The sequence below is a fragment of the Nomascus leucogenys genome, chromosome 15, assembly GCF_006542625.1.
Source record: "Nomascus leucogenys isolate Asia chromosome 15, Asia_NLE_v1, whole genome shotgun sequence".
Lineage (NCBI taxonomy): Eukaryota > Metazoa > Chordata > Mammalia > Primates > Hylobatidae > Nomascus > Nomascus leucogenys.
Window position 1 is genome coordinate 22,924,927 of NC_044395.1, and position 21,509 is coordinate 22,946,435.

Genomic DNA, 21,509 nt, shown 5'->3' on the forward strand with positions numbered 1-21,509 from the left:
ATGGGGTTTTGCCATGTTGCCCAGGCTGAACTATTTCTTAAAAGAACTCTGGTTCCTTTTATTGGAGAATAGTTTTTAGGAAGCAAGATTTAGGGGACAGGTGTGCTCACTGCTGCTGAGGTAATATTCTAGGTCCTCTCAGTAGATAAAGTAGGAAATTTATATATGCATACTTACATACCTATATGTACTTATCTTGACATATATATATGAATGTATGGAATGTATATATATATGGGGGTGTGTTGTGTGTGTGTATATATATGTTTACATACATAATTTATACCATAAATTATATTGACATCTCCTCCAACCCAACACCACAGAGTTCATCCTTTCCTTTCACTTTTCCTTATTTGTGTAACTCCTTTCTCCTGAGAAAACTGACTCTCACTATCCATAATATATATTTATTTGCTCAGTCCCTGAATACACATAAAATCATTTCAGAATTGCTAACTCATACCTGGTGAAAAATAAATTTACTAACTGCAATAGAGTATTTGTATAAGGTTGTCCCTCAGTATCCATAGAGGACTGGTTCCAGGAACTCCTTTGGATATCAAAATCCACAGATGCTCAACTCTCTGATATAAAATGGCATAGTATTTGCATATAACCTAAGCACCCTTTTAAATCATCTCTAGATTACTTGTAATAGCTAATATAATGTAATGTTATGCAAATAGTTGTTAAGCTGTAATAGTTTAGGACAGACATCTGGTCCGTGGCCTGTTAGGAACCGGGCCGCAGAGTGAAGCTTCATCTGTATTTACAGCTGCTCCCCAATGCTCGCATTACCACCTGACCTCCGCTTCCCGTCAGATCAGCGGTGGGATTAGATTCTCATAGGAGTGGGAACCCTATTGTGAACTGTGCATGTGAGGGATCTAGGTTGCACCCTCCTTATGAGGATCTAATGACTGATGATCTGTCACTGTCTCCCATTACCCCAAGACAGGACCATCTGGTTGCAGGAAAACAAGCTCAGGGCTCCCACTGATTCTACATTATGGTAAGTTGTATAATTATTTCATTATATATTACAATGTAATAATAAAAAAATAAAGTACACAATAAATGTAATGTGTCTGAATCACCTCAAAACCATCCCCCATCTGGTCCATGGAAAAACTGTCTTCCATGAAACCGGTCCCTGGTGCCAGAAAGGTTGGGGACCTCTGGTTTAGGGAATAATGACAAAAAAAAAAAAAGTCTGTACCTACTCAGTACAGATGCAATTCTTTTGTCAAATATCTTTGATCTGCAGTTTGTTGAATCCACAGATGCTGAAGCCATGGATACAGAACCCATGGATAGGGACAGCTTACTGTACGATACTTTTTGTCTTTAGCCTTACAGTACACAGCCAAAATACTGCTTCCAAAGTTACCTGGGTTAGTTCTTTCCTTTTCCGCTCCTTCCACTGTGGTTATATTATTCATTTATAATACAGTTAGGTTCATTTGTTACTCTTTGTAGTTCATTTTTGGTTAGCCCCACATTCTGGTTGATTTTACTGATTGATTGATTGATTGATATGGAGTATTGCTCTGTCTCCAAGCTGGAGTGCAATGGCGTGATCTCGGCTCACTACGACCTCCACCTCCCGGGTTCAAGCAATTCTCCTGCCTCAGCCTCCTGAGTAGCTGGGATTACAGGCACATGCCACCATGCCTGGCTAATTTTTTATATTTTTAGTAGAGACAGGGTTTCACCATGTTGGCCAGGCTGGTCTCAAACTCCTGACCTCAGATGACCCGCCTGCCTCGGCCTCCCAAAGTGCTGGGATTACAGGAGTGAGCCACTGTGCCTGGCCTGGTTGATTTTAATTATTATTTTTTTGGATAGATGAAAAATTAATATGGTCCTGAAAGAGCTATTCAAAAACATAAAAAGTGTCACTCCCACATCATTCTTTCCACCGCATTCCCATGTACCTCTCCGCACCCTACCGCACATAACCAAGCTCATTAGTTTCCAGTTTATATGGAAAATAACAGATACGTGTATGTCCCTTTATTTCCCTTTCTTTCTTTTGTGAAAAACATGATAGTATTGATACTAATTTGTACTTTCCTTTCTAACTTCACTTCATTTGATTCACTTGATTTAATTCTGAAAATCACTCCAAAGTGGTTTATAGAAATCTGCCCCATTTGTTTTTTCTTTGTTTGGTTTTTGGAGACAGGGACTTGCTCTGTTGCCCAGGCTGGAGTTCAGTGGCATGATCACAGCTCACTGCAGCCTCAACCTCCCAAGTTCAATCCATCCTCTAGCCCCATCCTCCACAGTCACAGGCCACCACAGTCACACGCCACCACAACTGGCTAATTTTTGGATTTTTTTTTGAGACACAGTCTCACGCTGTCACCCAGGCTGGAGTGTAGTGGTGCGATCTCAGCTCACTGCAACCACCGCCTCCTGGGTTCAAGTGATTCTCCTGCCTCAGCCTCCCAAGTAGCTGGGATTACAGGCACGTACCACCACACCTGGCTAATTTTGTATTTTTAGTAGAAATGGGGTTTCACCATGTTGGTCAGGCTGGTCTCGAACTCCTGACCTCATGATCTGCCTGACTTGGTCTCCCAAAGTGCTGGGATTACAGGTGTGAGCCACCGTGCCTGGCCAATTTTTGGATTTTTTTGTAGAGACAGGGTCTCACTTTGTTGCTCAGGCTAGAACTTCTGGCCTCACCATCTTCCCACCTTGGCCTCCCAAAGTCTGGGATTAGAAGTAAACCACTACCTGTAAACCACTGCCTTAGTGTTTTCTTGATTGTTCTTGTGTATTTATTTCACCATATGAACTTTAGTGTCAATTTGTCTAACTTCCTAAAAAGGCTTCTTGGAATTTTTACTGGGATTGTATTAAACTTATAAATTAATTTAGAGAGAACTGACATATTTATGATGCTGAATCATCCTATCCAAGAACATTGTATTAGTCTGTGTTCACACGGCTGACAAAGACATACCCAAGACTAGGAAGAAAAAGAGATTTTAAGACGGGCATGGTGGCTCATGCCTATAATCCCAGCACTTTGGGAGGCTGAGGCAGGCAGATCACTTGAGGTCAGGAGTTCAAGACCAGCCTGCCCAACATGGTGAAACCCCATCTGTACTAAAAATACAAAAATTAGCCAGATGTGGTGGCATGCACTTGTAATCCCATCTTCTCGGGAGGCTGAAGCAGGAGAACCACTTGAACCCAGGAGGTGGAAATCGCAGTGAGCCAAGATTGTGCTACTGTACTCCAACCTGGGTGACAGAGTGAGACTCCATCTCAAAAAAAAAAAAAAAAAAAAGATTTAATGGACTTATAGTTCTACACGGCTAAGGAAGCCTCACAATCATGGCAGAAGGTGAGGAGCAAGTCATATCTTACATGGATGGCAGCAGACAAAATAGAGACAGAGTTTGTGTAGGGAAGCTCTGCCTCATAAGCCATCAGATCTCGTGAGGTTTGTTCATTATCATGAGAACAGCATGGGAAAGAACTGCCCCCATGATTCAATTACCTCCCATTGGGTCCCACAACACGTGGGACTTCAAGAAGAGATTTGGTGGGGACATAGCCAAACTATATCATTTTGGGGCCCCGGCCACTCCCAAATCTCATGGATATTCATAAATAATATTAGTCTGTAGTTTTTTTTTTTGCACCATCTCTATAATGTTTAGATATAAATATTACATTTTGTAAATACTTTTAGGAAATTCTCATTTTCTTTTTTTAATTTTTAATTTTTGTAGATATAGAGTAGGTATACATATTATGGGTTTTCCTTCATTTTCAGTGCTCTGAAATAATTTACACAACATTGTGTCCATCTGATATTTGAAGGTTTAGTAGAATTACCCATGGGATAATCTGGGCCTGTACTTTTTTGAGGAATAATTCCTTAATAGGTTTCTCTAATTCTTCTATAGAAATTGGTTTGTTTAAACTTCCATTTTCTATCAATTTTGGTAATCAGTATTTACCTAGGAAATTACCCATTTCATCAAAGTTTTTTAATGTATTTGCACACAGGACTGCAAAGTCTGTTGTAATTACTTTTTCTGTTTCAGTGGCTATTTTTCTATTGTCATTTCTTATTTGGTGTATTTGTATTTTCTCCCTTTTTTTCTTATTTATGTTAGCTAGTGGTTTGTCTATTTTGGTAATTTATTTTAAAAAACCTTAAAAGCAAAATGGTTTGAAGAATTACTGCTATTCCACAAAAGGGTGACTAAAGTCAGCAATAATGTTGTACATTTTAAAGTAACTAAAAGTATAATTAGGTTATTTGTAACACAAAGAAAGGATAAATGTTTGTGGTGATGGATACCCCGTTTACACTGATATGATTATTATATATTATAAGCCTATATCACAATACCTCATGTACCCCATAAATATATATGCCTACTGGCTGGGCACAGTGGCTCACGCCTATGATCCCAGCACTTTGGGAGGCTGAGGCGGGTGGATAAGCTGAGGTCAGGAGTTCAAGACCAGTCTGGCCAACATAGTGAAACCCTATCTCTACTAAAAATACAAAAATTAGCTGGGCATGGTGGCACACGCCTGTAATCCCAGCTACTCGGGAGGCTGAGGCAGGAGAATCGCTTGAACCCAAGAGGCAGAGGTTGCAGTGAGCCAAGATCATGCCATTGCACTCCAGCCTGGGTGACAAGAGTGAAACTCTGTCTCAAAAAAAAAAAAAAATATATATATATATATATATATACTTTGTACCCACAAAATAAAATAATTAAAATAAGAAATATTGCTATTCAATCTAAGTCTCTCTAAAACTGTAATACCTAGAACCAAACACAATACTCTAGGTATAAAACCAGATACTCAGCTTCTTCATTCAAGATACTTCATATTCTTTTCTTTTTTTCTTTTTTTTTTGTCACATTGTTGACTCACACTAAACTGTCAACCAAAACCCCTAAATAATTTTTAACACATTTTGCTGTTAAACCATATCCCTTCCATCTTTGAGCTTGTAAAATTGGTTTTCTTGATCCACACTTGCCTTTAATAAATTTTACCTTGTTAGATTCTGTCTCAAGAGATCCTGTCATTCCATGCATTCATTTATTCAAGTCAACATCTTCTTGAGTCCCTACTATCTGCCAGGCATTGTGCCAAGGTCAGTGCTTATAGGCACATAAATAACGGATACAAAGTGATTGCTGCTACAAGGGAGAAACGTTTAAAAAAAAAAAGCTATTTATGCAGAGAAGGAGCAATAGAATGGAAGACCGGGGGAATTAGGAAAAGGTCAACAGGGAAGGAGACATTTGGCTGGTTCTTTACGGATGTCTGCCAATTGCAGAGGGGACAAGGGCAGAGGTGATGGAAGGAGGAAGGGTCAGAAGACATATAGTATCTTAGAGGAACAGCCAGTTGAGGGGGTAGCGTGTGGGCGCAGCTGTCAGTGGCAGGTGATAATGTTGGAGAAACAGGTCTGCCTGAGACCACCAGCACTTAGACTAAGGCTTAATGACCTTCAGCAGGAAAGTGTGAAGTTGTGAAACAGGAGAGTGAAACTGTGTGACCAGCATCCTGGAATACAAAGAACAGCATGCAGATTGAAGAAGCCAACGAGGACCCCAGGCAATAATCCAAGCAAGAGAAGATAAGCACCTAAACTGAAGTAGCACCAGTGAGCAAAGGACAAACTCCAGAAACAAGTCAGAGATGACTGATAGGATGTAGGCAGCAACAAAAAGAGAGGGTCCAAAAAGTCAGGCCTGAATGACTGGCTGGCTGGTGATGCTTTAACTGGGATGGAGAAGACATGAAGAACAAGCACTGGGGAAAAGTCAATGGCTCGGTTTTGAGAGAGTCTGAGATATTTGTAGAACACCAGAGTATAGATGTTCCACAGCCAGTTGGCAAAACACAGGTCTAGAGCCCAAGAGCTGGGGGCGGGGTGGGAGATCCACATTTGAGAGTATCTAGATATAAGTTTGCCAGTGAGATAACTGCCATCTACCAAGCACTTACTACATGCCAGGTATTGTGCTAAGCACTTTGCTACATCCCTTATACACATATTTTGCCTTCACATTAACCCTGCAAGGGAATATTTTTCCCATTTTACAGATGTGGAAACCAAGGTTCAGAGGAATATGCCCACAGTCGCAGGGCTGCTCAGTGACAGAACAAGGGTTTGAATTCAGTGCTGATGCTAAATCCTGGGCTCTACAGCATCCTAAAAGGTAAGATGAGCTCTAAGAGTTATTTGGCAGGGAAGGAAATGGGAGAGACCATGATGCATCAAGGTTTCAGAGAAGAGGAAGAGAGCTGCGTCCTCTGATCAGGAGTGTGGGGAAGTGTGGAGGTGGGAAGAGGGAAGCTGAAGGAGTTCAAATGCAGCTGTCCCTCAAGTCATTCCTTCCTATGAAGTAGCCCAGTTTATCTGCTGAGGGTGAAAGGGACGGGGAGAATGAAGGAGGCTTCAGAAAAGGGTCCGAGACTTGCCGCAGACCCTGTGAGAAGCTGGAAAGAACACTGACTGCTAAAGATTCCTAGCAGCACCAAGCACTCAGCTAGGACTGGACATCATCATTTTGTAATTGAATCAATCAGCAAGGTTGTATGATTTGCTCCAGACCTGCTCAGCAGGCCTGGGCCATGAGCAGGGGAAACCAAGAATGGGCTAATCTAGGACTGAAAATAATCAGAGGAGAGGCAGTGACCACCGGGGCAAAGGAAGTGAGCGTGGTGTTGAAAGTGCTTGAAGTGACAGTAAAGTCTGGGCCAGGGAGAAGAAATTAAGAGACAGTGGATGAGCCTTAAGAAGGTGGAGGACAGGAAGGAAAGGAGAACTTGATGGAATGAAAAAAATAAGTTTAATGGGAACATAGGACTGTGAAAACTGGGGTTTTGAGCAGAGTAGTTTCAGAGTTCAAGATTTCAGGGGTGGGGAAATTCTGTAGAGTTAAGTTCCAGAATGGCCTCTGCATGTGGCCTTGTAGAAGTGGCATGGAGGGGGACAATCATTACAGTGGGGACAGTCCAGGAACTGGGAGGCTAGACTGTGGATCCTAAAGTCCTGTCTAGAGAATGTTAGAGACTAAGGTGCTGAGGCTATTTGGCATTCTGTCCAGATCCAAGTTACTTTATTCTTTTCTCTTTTTGTAAATTTTTATTTTTTGTAGAGATGGAGTCCTTGCTATGTCGCCCAGGCTAGTCTCGAACTTCTGACCTCAAGCCATCCTCCTGCCTTGGCCTCCCAAAACACTGAAATTATAGGTGTGAGCCACCACACCCAGCATTCATGTAACTTTAAAAACTAGTATGTCTTCAATTAAATCATTGATGAAAAAATTTTAGTTGAAGATAAGCCTTTGGCATGTCATCACTGTGTTTGCATGCTGACATGAATCTGTTCAATGGCATCTAACAGCGATCAGAGCTTCACAAGTGAACAGGGCTAGTCTTATCCACAGGTGAAGGGTTATACTACCCTTCTTTAGGCTGCTGCCTCTCCCTTTATGTCTAAGTTAGGGAGTCAAGAACTAAACTGAGTGTCTGTCTCTCTTTGACCTGAGGATATCTGTACTTCTCATCCAAGGGGCAGGCAAGACCCTGTTCTTCCTATAAATGCCCACTGCCAGCTCTGAAGAAACTGACTTAAGGACAAAGTAGACACTTGTGAAGGCCAGCCATGCCATCCACTTCTCCCACAAAGCAGTTTGTCTTCAAAGAGGGCTGTGGGGCAAGCCTGGGCCCTGAGTGGCTCTGCTGCTTGATTTGAACAATATATTAGGGCTTCTCTTTCTGTAGCAGGTGAAATACCATGCCTTTTACAGGAGGCTGTTACTCTCTGAAAGGTGGACTAGTAGTTTCATTTCTTCATTTTTTTTGGCCTCATTATTTTTTAAAATTATAACTTGTGTAAGAAGCAGATATGTAAAATAGGGGAAAGCAGTGCTTCTCTGATTAGGCCAGGGTCGGGAGTCCAAAACCCAGCTCACTTTTCCTGTGTTTCTCCACCCTCAAGCCCCCACCTCTACTCTCCAGCCATCTAAAGTAATTTAAGGGCTTCACACAGCAGCTGAAAACACGAACCAAAACAGATATAAACACCAAAAGAAAAAAAAACCGCGTTTTGTTTCCTTCTAACACTATCATTTTACAAGTCTATTATTCAATGACAAAAAGATACAACAGGCTCAGCAAAATGAAAATATCTGGAATATTGAGAAATAGATCTTGCTTATTCTGGGGACAGTGTCCACAGGCACTCAGAATGGTCCAGCATTTGACATACCATTGTAGGCTTTTCTACAATATAGCCTCTAACAAAATTAGGCCACCCCAAATCCCCGTTCATAGAACTGTTTACCTTCATACCAAGAAGGTTGGGAAAACACCAAAATCTGCATGTGGTGTGTACCCAGGCCGACTTCAATGAGTTCCTGCTATGACACCTAAAGTTCTTAAGAGGTTCTCCAAAATAAACAAAGGAAAAAAAACACGTTGGCTGGGTGCAGTGGCTCATGCCTGTTAATTCTAGCACTTTGGGAGGCTGAGGTAGGCAGATCACTTGAGGCCAGGAGTTAAGAGACTAGCTTGGCCAGCAAGGCAAAACTCCATCTCTACTAAAAATACAAAAAAACTGACCAGGTGCAGTGGCTCACACCTGTAATCCCAGCACTTTGGGAGGCCAAGGTGGGCAGATAGCTTGAGGTCAGGAGTTCGAGACCAGCCTGGCCAACATTGCGAAGCCCCATTTCTAATAAAAATGCAAAAATTAGCCTGTAATCCCAGCACTTTGGGAGACTGAGGCGGGCGGATCACGAGGTCAGGAGATCGAGACCATCCTGGCTAACCCGGTGAAACGCCATCTCTACTAAAAATACAAAAAATTAGCTGGGCACAGTGGCGGGCGCCTGTGGTCCCAGCTACTCTGGAGGCTGAGGCAGGAGAATGGCGGGAACCCAGGAGGCGGAGCTTGCAGTGAGCCAAGATGGTGCCACTGCAGTCCGGCCTGGGCAAAAGAGCGAGGCTCCATCTCAAAAAAAAAAAAAATACAATAATTAGCTGGGCGTGGTGGCAGGCACCTATAATCTCAGCTACTTGGGAGGCTAAGGCAGGAGAATCACTTGAACCCAGGAGGCGGAGGTTGCAGTGACCTAAGATCGTGCCACTGCACTTCAGCCTGAGCGACAGAACGAGACTCCATCTCAAAAAAAAAAAAAAAAAATAACTGGGCTGGTGGTGTATGCCTGTAATTCCAGCTACTTGGCAGGCTGAGGCACAAGAATCCTTTGACCCCAGGATGCAGAGGTTGCAGGGAGCTGAGATCGTGCCACTGCACTCCAGCCTGGGCAACAGAGCAAGACTCTGTCTCAAAAAAAAACCATGTCAGCAAGGCCTATGGTTGTTCTGTGTGTACTAAATGTGTCTGTGACAGAACCAAGTGTGCCTTCCTTATTGAGGAAAAGAAAAAGTATTGAACACACCAGCACAAAGTCAGAAAACTAAACAAATAAATGAAGCTGTTTTGCATAACAATAATTTTTAAAAAAGGAAAAAGAACTATATCTTGATTATGACCCTGGATCTTGGTCAAGAGAGGCAAAGTAGGAATGATCAGATTCTAACTAGGCTTACAGTGATAGTCTAGCTAACAGCTCCTGGGGTATCTGCCCAGCCCACAATGATTCCCTCTTCTTTAAGAACCCTCCACTGTGCACGCAGTGGTGGGTCCTATGTCCAGGTTGGCATTGTATCACCCCCTCCACTGGCCACACTTGATTGGTCTAGCAAAGTTGATTGGTGAAACCCAGCCAATCCCTGGAACTTTCTGAACTGGCATTTAGGAATAGAATCAGTCTCCCTCCTCCTCCCTTATCTCTCTCAAAGTTGTAAGATATAAAACTTAGACCTTGCCGTAGGCCATGCTGCCCACCTGAGAAGGAAAAACCAGCTCTAGTAAGTGGGAATAAAGCCAGCATAGAAAGAAGCAGATAAGAGGCAGAGAACAGAGGAAGAGATCCTGCCAGTGTCAGAGTTCTTGATTTCATTGTTTCTGCTGCATCCCTGCCCTTCCCATGGTTTAGTTTTTCTACCTTTCCTTGGATTCCATGAGTCAATAACGTCCACTTCCTATCCCTGCTAGTTCAAGTTGGGTTTTTGGCACTTGTAACCAAACTAATTTAAAAAAAAAGACCAAGGCAGTTGGTACATACTACGTGTTTGACAGTGTTGAACTAATCTCAATCTGGAGTTTCATGACTAACTTGTTCTAAGGAAGCTAAAAGGATGCCAGTGTAATAAATGTCTAGAACAACTGAAGGTTTTCATGGTAACCACCCTCTGAGTCAGGCCTCAGAAGAAGTCAGTCAGTAGACACAAGAGTTAAAACTGTCTGAGAAGGATTTTGGCTTGATGAGACTGGAGCCCTCTAAAGTTGTGAGAGCAGTGATAGTACCAAGAAGTGGCCGGTGGAAGGAGGCTTTAGCAATCCCATAATCTCCATCAGCTTCCTCCAAGACACTCCAAATAACCCTATGATTTTAGGTAAAAGTCTTCTAGTATAGACAATTCTATCCAAAATCTTCATTTGTGCAAGAAATCTTGACCTTGAAAGCTTTCTTGCTACCAAAAGTAACTTTCTTCCTGTTTTTCTTTGGGATCTGCCCTTCCTTCCAAACAAGTTTGTAAACCGAGCCTCAGTTCTCTATCTCCTCCAAGACTCAAGCTCACAGAATTCCTGCAGGGGACTTATTTGTTAGAGTTGTGAAAGCACCAAGGGGGCTTCACCAGGGAAGTGGGTGGTATCTACTGTTCTTAGAGTAGAAACAGCCAAGGAGGTGGCTCTATGTTTTCCTGCTGGCAACAAGAAAAGCAGAGAGCTTTTGTGGTATGCTAGAGAGACAGTTCAGGAGGAGACATGAATGGCTCAGGAAGGAAATTAGTTTTACGGTGAAACCAGATACCTGTTGAGAACTCCGAGACCCTCCAGCAGCAGGAGATGAGGAGATGAGGGTGGGGAAGTTGCTGAGAAACTAAGAGGAAGGCTAGAGATTTAGAAATCTTATGTTATTACTGGCCTAAATTCTGCCAGTAAACACCCTATTGTATTTCTTTTCTATTAACTCTTTTAGCCCTTTACTGAACCTGGAAAAGCTATTTGTTCATTGAATTTGATGGCTAATTGGGTACAAATAAAGTTCACAAGTAAAAATATCCTTAAATTTATTCTTCCTTTCATGGACAGGTTCTTTGTACAGAAGTCTCCCTTACCCATAGTTTTTCTTTCCACAGTTTCAACCACCCAGGGTCAACCACCATCTGAATATATTAAATGGAAAATTCCAGAAATAGGCCAGGCGCAGTGGCTCATGCCTGTAATCCCAGCACTTTGGGAGGCTGAGGCAGGCGGATCACCTGAGGTTAGGAGCTCGAGACCAGCCTGGCTAACATGGTAAAACCCTGTCTCTACTAAAACTCTAAAAATTAGCCGGGCATGGTAGCACATGCCTGTAGTCCCAGCTACTGGGGAGACTGAGGCAGGAGAATCACTTGAGCCCAACAGGTGCAAGGCGGAGGTTGCAGTGAGCTGAGATCACATCACTGCACTCCAGCCTGGGTAACAGAGTGAGACACTGTCTCAAAAAATAAATTAATTAAAATCAAAATTTAAAAAATAATAATAAATCGTCCAACACTCTGAGTAGTGTGATGAAATCTTGTGCCATCCCACTCTGTTTCACCCAAGACGTGACTCATACCTTCGTCCAGCATATTCAAGCTGTCTATGCTACCTGTCATCTTCTTATTGGAATGACTGCCAAGGTATCGCAGTGCTTGTGTTCAAGTTGCCCTTGTTTTACTCTACAATGGCCTCAAAGTATAAGAATAGTGATGCTAGAAATTCAGATATGCCAAAAGATGCTGTAAAGTGCTTCCTTTAAGTGAAAACGTGAAAGTTCTTGACTTAATAAGGAAAGAAAATAAAATCATATGCTGAGGTTGCTAAGATTTATGGTAAGAATGAATCTTTCATCCATGAAATTGTAAAGATGGAAAAAGGAATGCATGCTAGTTTTGCTGCCATACTTCAGACTGCAAAATTTTTGGCCACAGTGTGTGATGAGTGCTTAGTTAAGATGGAAAAGACATCAAATTTGTGGGTAGAAAACATGAACAGAAACAGGCTCCGACTGATGGCAGTCAGGTTCAGTACCATCCATGGTTTCAGGCATCCACTGGGGGTCTTGAGATGGATCTCCCTTGGATAAAGGAAGATTAATGTATTAGTATTCAGCCCAGTGGTCAAAAGATAATATATCAGAAAGTAAAGAGCTAAAGATTTTCTGAAAGATATCATCTCCTAAACTTATTTTCTAATTTCCATCAGTTATGAGTCCCCAAACACTCTCTGCTCCTTCACAAGTACATGTTACAAGGTAAGTGCTCAATAAATGCATGTGAATGAATGGATGAATGAAGTATCACTCTATAGTCTAGGGGTGTCCCTCATCCTAGAAATAGGAGATAAGAGCCCACCCTCAGGGCCTGTGGAATTGGTTCTCTATTCCCTTACCACATCTAGCTAATATCCATGACCACTTTAATGGAGCTTGGTTTGGGGGATAGCAAACAAGAAAATGCATTCAGGAAAGTGTCAGTTTTAGCCTTTGGTCCTTACAGCCTAGATAACAAGGCCAAGAATGGCAGATGAAGCCTTTCTAGTGTTCCCTAGATCCTCTGAACCGCCTCGGGGAGTGGCACCTGGCTAACAGTGCCCTATCTCTGCTCCATATGCCTGGCCAACCCATCACTCACCACGAGGAACATAAAGCTGCCTGATAGCCTGCTGCCAGGGTGCATCTGTTTAGCTGGCATTGCCTCCTGTGGGAATGAAGCCAATGAGCCTGGGTGGGGAGAGGAGAAATCAGGCAGGATAGAAAAAAGAAGGTTGGGGAATCTGGTGCTGAGTTGCTCTGTAGACTTAACAAGGCTTTAATTTCTATAGCAAAGCACAGAGGAGTTCATTGTGAAAATGTCTGGAAGCCTCTAATTGGCCCAGTGTTGACGCCACCGCTACTCTATGGAGGGCACAAGGCCCTTAGGAGCGATGTTTCACTTTCCAATCTTCTTCCTCACTCACTCTATGTCCCCCTTATGGAGATGAGACCAGACCAAAACTCTTCGTGTGTGTGTGTGTGTGTGTGTGTGTGTGTGTGTGTGTGTGTGTGTGTGTATTTTGTTTCGTTTTGTTTTGAGACAGAATCTCACCCTGTTGCCCAGGCTGGAGGACAGTAGCAGGAACATGGCTCATTGCACCCTCAACCTCCTGGGCTCAAGTGATCTACCCACTTCAGCCTCCCAAGTAGCTGGGATCCCAGGCATGCATGCCACCATGCCCAGCTTATTTTTTTTTTAATTGTAGAGACAGGGTCTCACCATGTTGCCCAGGCTGGTCTTGAACTCCTGGGCTCAAGCCATCCTCCTGCCTCAGCCTCTCAAGGTGCTGGCATTATAGGTGTGAGCCACTGTGCCTGGCCTCTTCCTATATTTCTAAGGGACTGCCAAGCAGATGAATCTTAATGTAAAATTTCAATTTCTACTTTTCTACTTGGAGGAAAACTGGTAGGGAAAGTCTGCCAGAACTTATGTTCAAAAGGTTAAGGTTCAGACAACTGATTTCCTGTCAACCATCATTTTCATAAACCATTCCCCCAACTTTCAGCCTCCCAGGCCGTGCACACCACAGCTGGGCCTACGTTCACTCTTCCCCACAAGTAAGATTTCTGTATCACCTCAATTTTCCCAAGTTTGACACTCTGAGCATCTACTGTGGCACGATCTTAGCTCACTGCAATCTCCACCTCCCAGGTTCAAGCGATTCTCCTGCCTCAGCCCCCCGAGTAGCTGAGATTACAGGTGTGCACCACCACGCCTGGCTAATTTTTGTATTTTTAGTAGAGACAGCGTTTCACCATGTTAGCCAGGCTGGTCTCGAACTCCTGACCTCAGGTGACCCACCTGCCTTAGCCTCCCAAAGTGCTGGGATTACAGGCATGAGCCACAGCACCTGGCCTATCTCTATTTTTTTTTTTTTTTGAGACAGAGTCTCGCTCTGTCGCCCAGGCTGGAGTGCAGTGGCGCAATCTCGGCTTACTGCAAGCTCCGCCTCCCGGGTTCACGCCATTCTCCTGCCTCAGCCTCTCCGAGCAGCTGGGACTACAGGCGCCCGCCACCACGGCCGGCTAATTTTTTGTATTTTTAGTAGAGACGGGGTTTCACCGTGGTCTCGATCTCCTGACCTCGTGATCCGCCCACCTCAGCCTCCCAAAGTGCTGGGATTACAAGCGTGAGCCACCGCGCCTGGCCCTATCTCTTTTTTTAAGAGATGGGTCTCTCTCTGTCATCTAAGCCAGAGTGCAGTCACCAGTCACGTGCGGTCACAGCACACTGCAGCCTCTAACCCTTCGGCTCCAGTGGTCCTCTTGCCTCAGCCTCTCGGGTAGCTGAAACTACAGGCATGCACCACTGTGCCTGGCTACTTCCTCTTCATTGGTCTGTGAGCTCCAGTAGGGCACAGACTCTATGTTATTGGACTTCTGTGTATTTCCAGAGCCTGGCACAGTGACTGGCAAACACAGTAATTCAGAGAATGTCCAGTGAATGACTGCTTGCATGCATGTACCAGACCAGCAGGGAAAAAATCTGGCCTCAATGAGCAGATGGGTTGGTAAAAATGTTCAGTCCTTTTCATATCAGTACACTCTATCTCTCCCTATAAGCTCCTTGGAAGCAGGAACTGAGTGTTTTTCAATTCTTTTATCCATCCCCTTTCAATAAATTACTGATTTATGAGTAACTAATGAACAACTGAATAAATGAATGCATATTGGCCAAACCATATTAGAATCTCAAGTCTGTCAAAACCTCCCAACACAAGCACCAAAGCTGTTTTTAAAGAAAGTTCAGCCCCCCAAAAAACACTTGCAGAAATCCATGTTGGCACATTTACAACATTCATAGGACAACACCAATACCAAGTGGCAGAGAAAACAAATAGCTTTGAGGCAGATGCAGATTGGGGAAATTGTGGTCTATAGGAAGCCTGGCCAAGCCATAGGAAATGGGGGATGACAGCCAGGGTGGCAGTAGCCAAAACTTGTGGATAATTCACTGTCCAAATTAACCATGCCATTCAAAGGCACTGCATTGAAAGCACTGACAAGGATCAATTCCATGAGTTATTTGCCAGACATGTTGAGGCCAGGGCTCTGTGTAGAAAATGCGGTAAGAGAAAACTCTGTCATGCAAGGCTATACATAGTGGCAAAAGATTGAGAACAGAAGCCAACAGTGGGTAGAGGGAAGCCAGGATTCAGAGGGCAGGGTTTCTCTCTGCTGCAGGGTTCCCTTATAATTAACCAATTAAGGCCAAAGCTCCATTCCCTGTGGCAGTTTTCTCTGCCATGGAGAATGAGGTCACAGCCCTAACTACACAGACCTATAAGGCATCTGGATGATGAAGAATAGCTTTAGATGTACTTGGATCATTCCCAGGAGGTGACTGGATACATGTGTGGTATTCGTAAACTCAGTAGGAATTCTCAGAAGAATTAAAGCGTATTCTGACACTCGCTTTTAAATTCCTGTTTACATCCTTATCTCAAGGACTCTAAAAAAATAAATTGAATATTACTGGATCAATTAAGCAATCATTACTGGAGGCTGGAATAGGTCAAATCGGGCCCCATGGATTCTAAAATAACCAATTACACTATTATTCAGTAGCACTAAATGTAATATTGTATGTAAAATGAATTATTTAATATAGAATGTGAAAGAATTATTTAAACTGTAAGGAACCATTCAAATTTAACATTTTACTGTTATTGTTATTTAGATGATGTCAATTTTTCAGAGAAACCAAAAGTACTCATTGGCTATCAGAGTTTAAATCTTAACAGAGAGGAACAGACATACATTAGCTTGTGGAGGGGGTGGAGGGAAGTTTACAGAATGGGTAGAAAAATCAAATATCAGAGAAGGAAAAGAGGCACTACTGCATTATTCTAGGGATCAATTAATTAAAAAGTTATGCATCTGTTGTTTTTATGAAGATTCCATTACCACCACAAAAAGACCACTCTCCCATTCCCCTTTTCCCTTATGCCCTTATGTTTTTCAAGAAGTGGAGGTCAGGGGATATTTATGGAAGCACCAACGCATGAAACAGACGGACAAGCCTCTTAGTTTATGTGGCTCTTCGGTCGAAAGGTTTCGAAGTGAAAATGAGCAGAAAACAAAGATTAGGACCAGCTCTGTGCTGGTTTCCTCCTCCTAAACAGACAGTGGGACCATCAAAAGCTGAGTTTTGTTGCTGTTGTTAAGTTGGGGCAGGAGGTATAATACAACTAAAAGAGCTTCTGCCACAGTTGGTGAATGAGTCAGACTTACGCAGCTAAAGACCAGGAGCAGCCCAAAAGCAGAGAGTGAGAAAAGAGGAACCAGAATATTGGAATCACTCAGAGGTAGGCTTCCTGTTTCTTCTGTATTTCAACTCTTAGACTATAGCTCTTTGTTAACAATCCCCTTACATGTGTTCAGACAGGAATGATGCAAAGATGAGGTGCCCTGCAGTGCAGACAGGATGCAAGCTCTGCCCTTCAGTGAAGGTTGTGACACCACTTGGCCAAAGGAAAATTCCAACTCGGTTAGGTTGGGACAGCATTCCTGCAGTTTTCCTCTGTTAGGAACAATGCTAGGGCACGGGGGCCAGAACGGGGGAGGAATCTGTGGCAGGTCAGGCTGCAGAGCTTCTTAATTAGAAACAGGAATTAGGGAAGGAGTCTGCAGTGCAGCTGGAGAAATAAAATCTTATACACGAATTCATGAGAATGGTTATTTCTGGGGAAAAGGCTGGAATGGGTGGGGGGAACCAAAGGCACTTCAGTCTTGCCTATAATGCTCATATTTAAGAAGACAATGTATTCATATGTTGAGTAAAAACTGATTTTAAAAATCTTAAATTTCAGAGAGTCACAGAGAGAAGAGAGAGATGGAAGGAAAAGGAGGGAGACAGAAATGAAGAAAGGCACAACTAACAGCCTAGGTTTCCCTGGATGCTGGGCTAAGACAACCCACAGGAGTAGAGCTTAGCTGCAGTGGAAGACGTATGGAGCAAATCTTGAGGGGAAAGCATCCCAAACCAGAATTTCCTGGGTCACAAGAAAAGCAAATGCAATAAATAGAATTGTAAGAGAAACAAGTGAGGACCCCTTGCCGGCCCTAGCCCATCTTGCCTGTCAGATTGAGGCCCCGTTCTTCTGCTCTCACGTGGACGGGTGCACGCGCTGGCTCCCTGGGATTGGGCCCAGGACCCAGGTCCCCTCTCGCTCAGTAGCTCCTCTCAGACAACCATGTCCTTGATTGCAGAGAAATCTACTGCCCCGGACTCAGAAAGAGATTCAGACATGAAGAGGGCACTTCACATGGACCATCTACAGTCCCCTGCCCTCTCAAACTTTCTACCAATGCAGTACCACTCCACCCTCCCTTGGCTCCGCTGGTTAGCTCCTGATATAGATGAGCACTTTTGCCAAATATCCAGGGATTCCCTGAGGATTTCCTTGGCGAGAGAAGCTCTAGGGAGGATGGAGACCCCTCTTCTGGAAGGAGGTGATTTCTGAATTTGTGGTCCTGTCCTCTTGGGCTCAGGTAAGCTACCAGGGAAGGTCATGGCCCAGCTTAGCTGTGGGCAGGCGGCCCTTCTGATTTCTCCTGGTTCACCCATCTGCACCGTAAGTACCACCTTAGCCCCTTTGGGGTTCTGGGGGCGATTTGCTCTGGGGTCCCCAGAGGATGGGGGAGGAGGAGGACCCCTTCCGGAGACTGGGCGGGAGACGCTGGGGAAGGGGAGCTAAGGAGTGGGAGGAGCAGGACAGTTACCTCATTGAAGCCCTCCTGCAGGACGTCCAGTAAGTTCCCTCGGGTCAGGCAGGCTAGCATTGTTCTTGCTGGGGGCTCCCCGGGCGGGGTCTGTAGCCCGGCGGCCGCCGCCGCCTCCTCCTCCTCCCTCTGCACACAAAGGCTCTCGGCTCAGCTCATTGGGATCCCTCCGGAGTCCCGCATGCCACTTACTGGAAACCTAGACTGGAGCCAAACTAGCGGCTTGCACTGGGCATGCTCGCACCGGGGCCTCCGCTGGAGGGGCCAGGCGCGGTCGCGGTTCCTATGGAAACAACTGGGCGCGCACTAGGTGGAGAGGCGCTGCTGGGCTGCCCCCAGCCCCGCTTTCCTGAGGGAAAGCCCCACCGGCAGGCGGGCTGGCGAGGGCGCGCGCTGCACGCCTGCACGCCCGCGCACACCACCCCCCCCCACCGGCCCCGGGCCGCAGCACGGGCGTGTGTGCGTGCACTACACACACACACACACACACACACACACACACACACACACACACACGGCTTTTAGGCAAACGTGCTGCTCTATGTGCGCGCTGCGTGCATACACACACACACACACACACACACACACACACACACACGTTGACAAACAGGCGGCCCGGCTGGCGTATGCATGCGCTTGCAGCTGCGCGCGCGCGCACACACACCAGGCTTGCAGGCGGGTGTGCCCGCGGGGAGGGTGCGCAACACACGCACACACGCACTGCTAACTTAAGGCCACAAACGGCCCACCAGAAGGTGGGTGGGAAAGGGAGTGAGTCATAGGATTTTCCCCCAGACTAACCGAAAACAGCAACCTTTTTCCACATGGGCCCTGGACAGTGAGGTCAAGCTAAAGAAGAGGAAGCAAAAGGGAAAGAAATAAGAAAGAGAAGGAGTAGAGGAAGAAAGGGGGGAAAGAGGATAAAAAGAACTTTAGTTATTGATGGTATCAGAACACATTCAATAGAACAGTGCTAAACATCACACAGGATCACAACAGAAACATCAGGCATGACCAAGGCTTTTCCAAAATTTTCCTATTTCATTCTTTATAAAATAACTGCTAAAATATATAACCCATATTTTAATGTGTTTTAAAATAAATGGGTTTTAATTAAAATAAAGACTGCAAAAATGTCCTGGTGCATTTGAAAGAGTTAGGTAAAAAGCTTCCTCAAGTGAAACAGAAAGCTATTCTAGGCTGTTTCTAGCTATTCAAGTCATAGCCTTGATTATTTATTTTTAGGAATACTAGTCATTTGCAACTCAGTGCAAACTCTTGTTTCTATAGGAAAACTCGAAGCTGAAAAAACATTCATTTTACATTCCACCTCGTGATCCCAGATGGAGAGGAAGGGTTTACAGAGCATTAGGGCTCAGAGAAGGTCAGGGCCTTGTCCAAGGACGCAGCCAGTCAGTGACAGGCAGCTCAAGGATCTAGGAGTCTACACTTATGATTTTCTGGAAGGCCCAGATTCCTCCTCAAATCTTGATTAGTACCTTAGCAAGAAAAGTCAGTAATGGCTCTTATTCAACCTAATGACCTCTTCAGGTCCTTAGAGAAGAAGAAAATCCTTACCAAGAGCAGCCAGGCTAGCAATATCTTGTCTGAATGTCTAAAGCTGCTAAACACAAAGATGTTTCTGAAAAAGAACACATCTCCCTGACCACAACAGGCAGGGGGCAGAGGACCAGCACAGGCGTTGAGCGGCAGCTGCTGGTTGAATGTAGTGGGTTCAATTCTGGCTAATGCTGGGGAAAAGCTAAGACACCAAATCATTCTAAACCTGAGCAGCCCACAAGTCCGAAGACCACTGTCCTTCATAATCTAGCTGAGGAATTTAACTGCCAAGAACTCCCTTTGGCACTACCGCACTTCATGGTGTAACACCCCCTGAGAGTCACTAACCCATGTCAATTCAACAAGTTCCTTTATAAAGAGAAGCATGAAATTTCCAACAGCACAGACTTGCATGCAACACATCTACATGCATAATGATGCAAAACAAAAGTACCTAGTTGGTGGATCCCTGGGTAGAGGATCCTGATTGGTTGAGAGCCCCTCATGCTTTGTACACAGAGCAGAAAATATTGAGACATCACAGGGAGATCCTGCTGACAGTTATCTATGCCAGAGGTCAGCATTTCTCAAACAAGTCTTTGATCAAAGTAGGATCTGTGAGCTCAGTGTTTCTGGAAAAAGACTTATGAAATCACTGAATTTTAAAGCTCCAAAACATTTTGGCCCAACTTCCTTACTTGGCCCAACTCCCTTATATCATAGAAAAAGCAACCAAGGCTAGGAGAGGTGCTCACAGTCACTCAGCAAGTCAGTATGGAAACTAAGATCTGAACCAGAGGGCTCTGAGGTCTGGCCATCACAGCATGCTGGAGGAATTAAGAGAGAATTGTAGTGAACTGATTTTTAAAAATGTATTATAACGCATATGGTCCAATATTGCACTATTCCCTAAAAGTCTGTAACTATACGAACCACATATTCTAGAACAATGGTGTTCACTAGGACTCTCTGTGAAGATGGAAATGTTCTATATCTATGCTGTACAACATAGTTGGCCACACATGTGGCTACTGAGCACTTGAACTACAGCTAATGCAACTGTGGAACTAAAATTTTAATGGCATCTAATTTTGATTTAAATAGTACAATTTCAAAATATTTGTTCTATTGTCCCCATATGACTATTAAGATGCATTCCAAAAATTATACTATTTTACATACAGTCTGCCTCTCACATTTGGAAAAAGCACGAAATTCCTGTCGGACCATATAATGTCCATTTTTTTTTGCTCAGAAGAGATGTTCACCACAGTTATCTTAGTTGGCCTTACAAAGTGGCTCAGGTGAAGAACTGAGCTTTAGCTCCAAACAACACTAACATTTAGTATTCCTTCCATCCTCCCGATCCCACCATGTTGTAATATCAGCATAAGAGCTGGGAGAGTATGAGGGCTAGCTACAAGAACTAGGAATAACTGGGACAATGATCAGGCATCCCATAGTGTTTGTATGTGGGAAAACTGCAAGCCATCTGGGTAGCTGGAACCACTTCCGCTGCTGCAGGGCTGTCATTCACTCTGCCTGGAAGCAGAGGCAAAGAAACCCAGCAAACTGCTTTCTGCATATCTCTGCCATGCCGCCTGATTTCTGAACTTATACCTGGCTTCCTCAGTCCTGCATTATTTTGGCAATAATGGCAGACACTTCCCCCACAAACTAAAAGCTACCCAAATATCTATATATAACAGTAATAATAGCAAAATTGAGCTTATACTATGTGCCAAACCCTGTACTCAGCACTTAGTATTAGCTCATTTGACTGTCACAATTACCATAAACGGTAGGATTTTTACATATAAAGAAAGAGAGGTTTGGAGAAGTAATTTGTCACAGACTCAATAGCTACTAAATAGTAAAGCCAAAGTCCAGGTTCTTAACCATTATGCAATACTTTCATATGAAGAATGCAACATTACATTACATAAGAATACAAGATTACATTACAAAAATATAAATCTATTTTTACTTGAAGGAATGAATGAGCCAGTGGAGGAA

At 44.0% G+C, this 21,509-nt stretch overlaps 1 protein-coding gene across 2 annotated transcripts in view; it reads right to left on the minus strand.

The window, feature by feature from the left end:
* DIXDC1 (DIX domain containing 1) overlaps window positions 1-21,509 on the minus strand; it is a 96,479-nt gene that overhangs the window by 67,816 nt on the left and 7,154 nt on the right. Inside the window, exon 1 of one of the 2 annotated variants that reach the window (XM_003253137.4) lies at window positions 17,934-18,325. The exons of the other annotated variant lie outside the window; for it this stretch is intronic. Coding sequence (XP_003253185.1) covers window positions 17,934-17,993 — 60 coding nt within the window. The 5' untranslated portion in view covers window positions 17,994-18,325. Of the gene's footprint in view, window positions 1-17,933; window positions 18,326-21,509 lie in introns of those variants that run through there. 2 annotated transcript variants of the gene reach the window in all.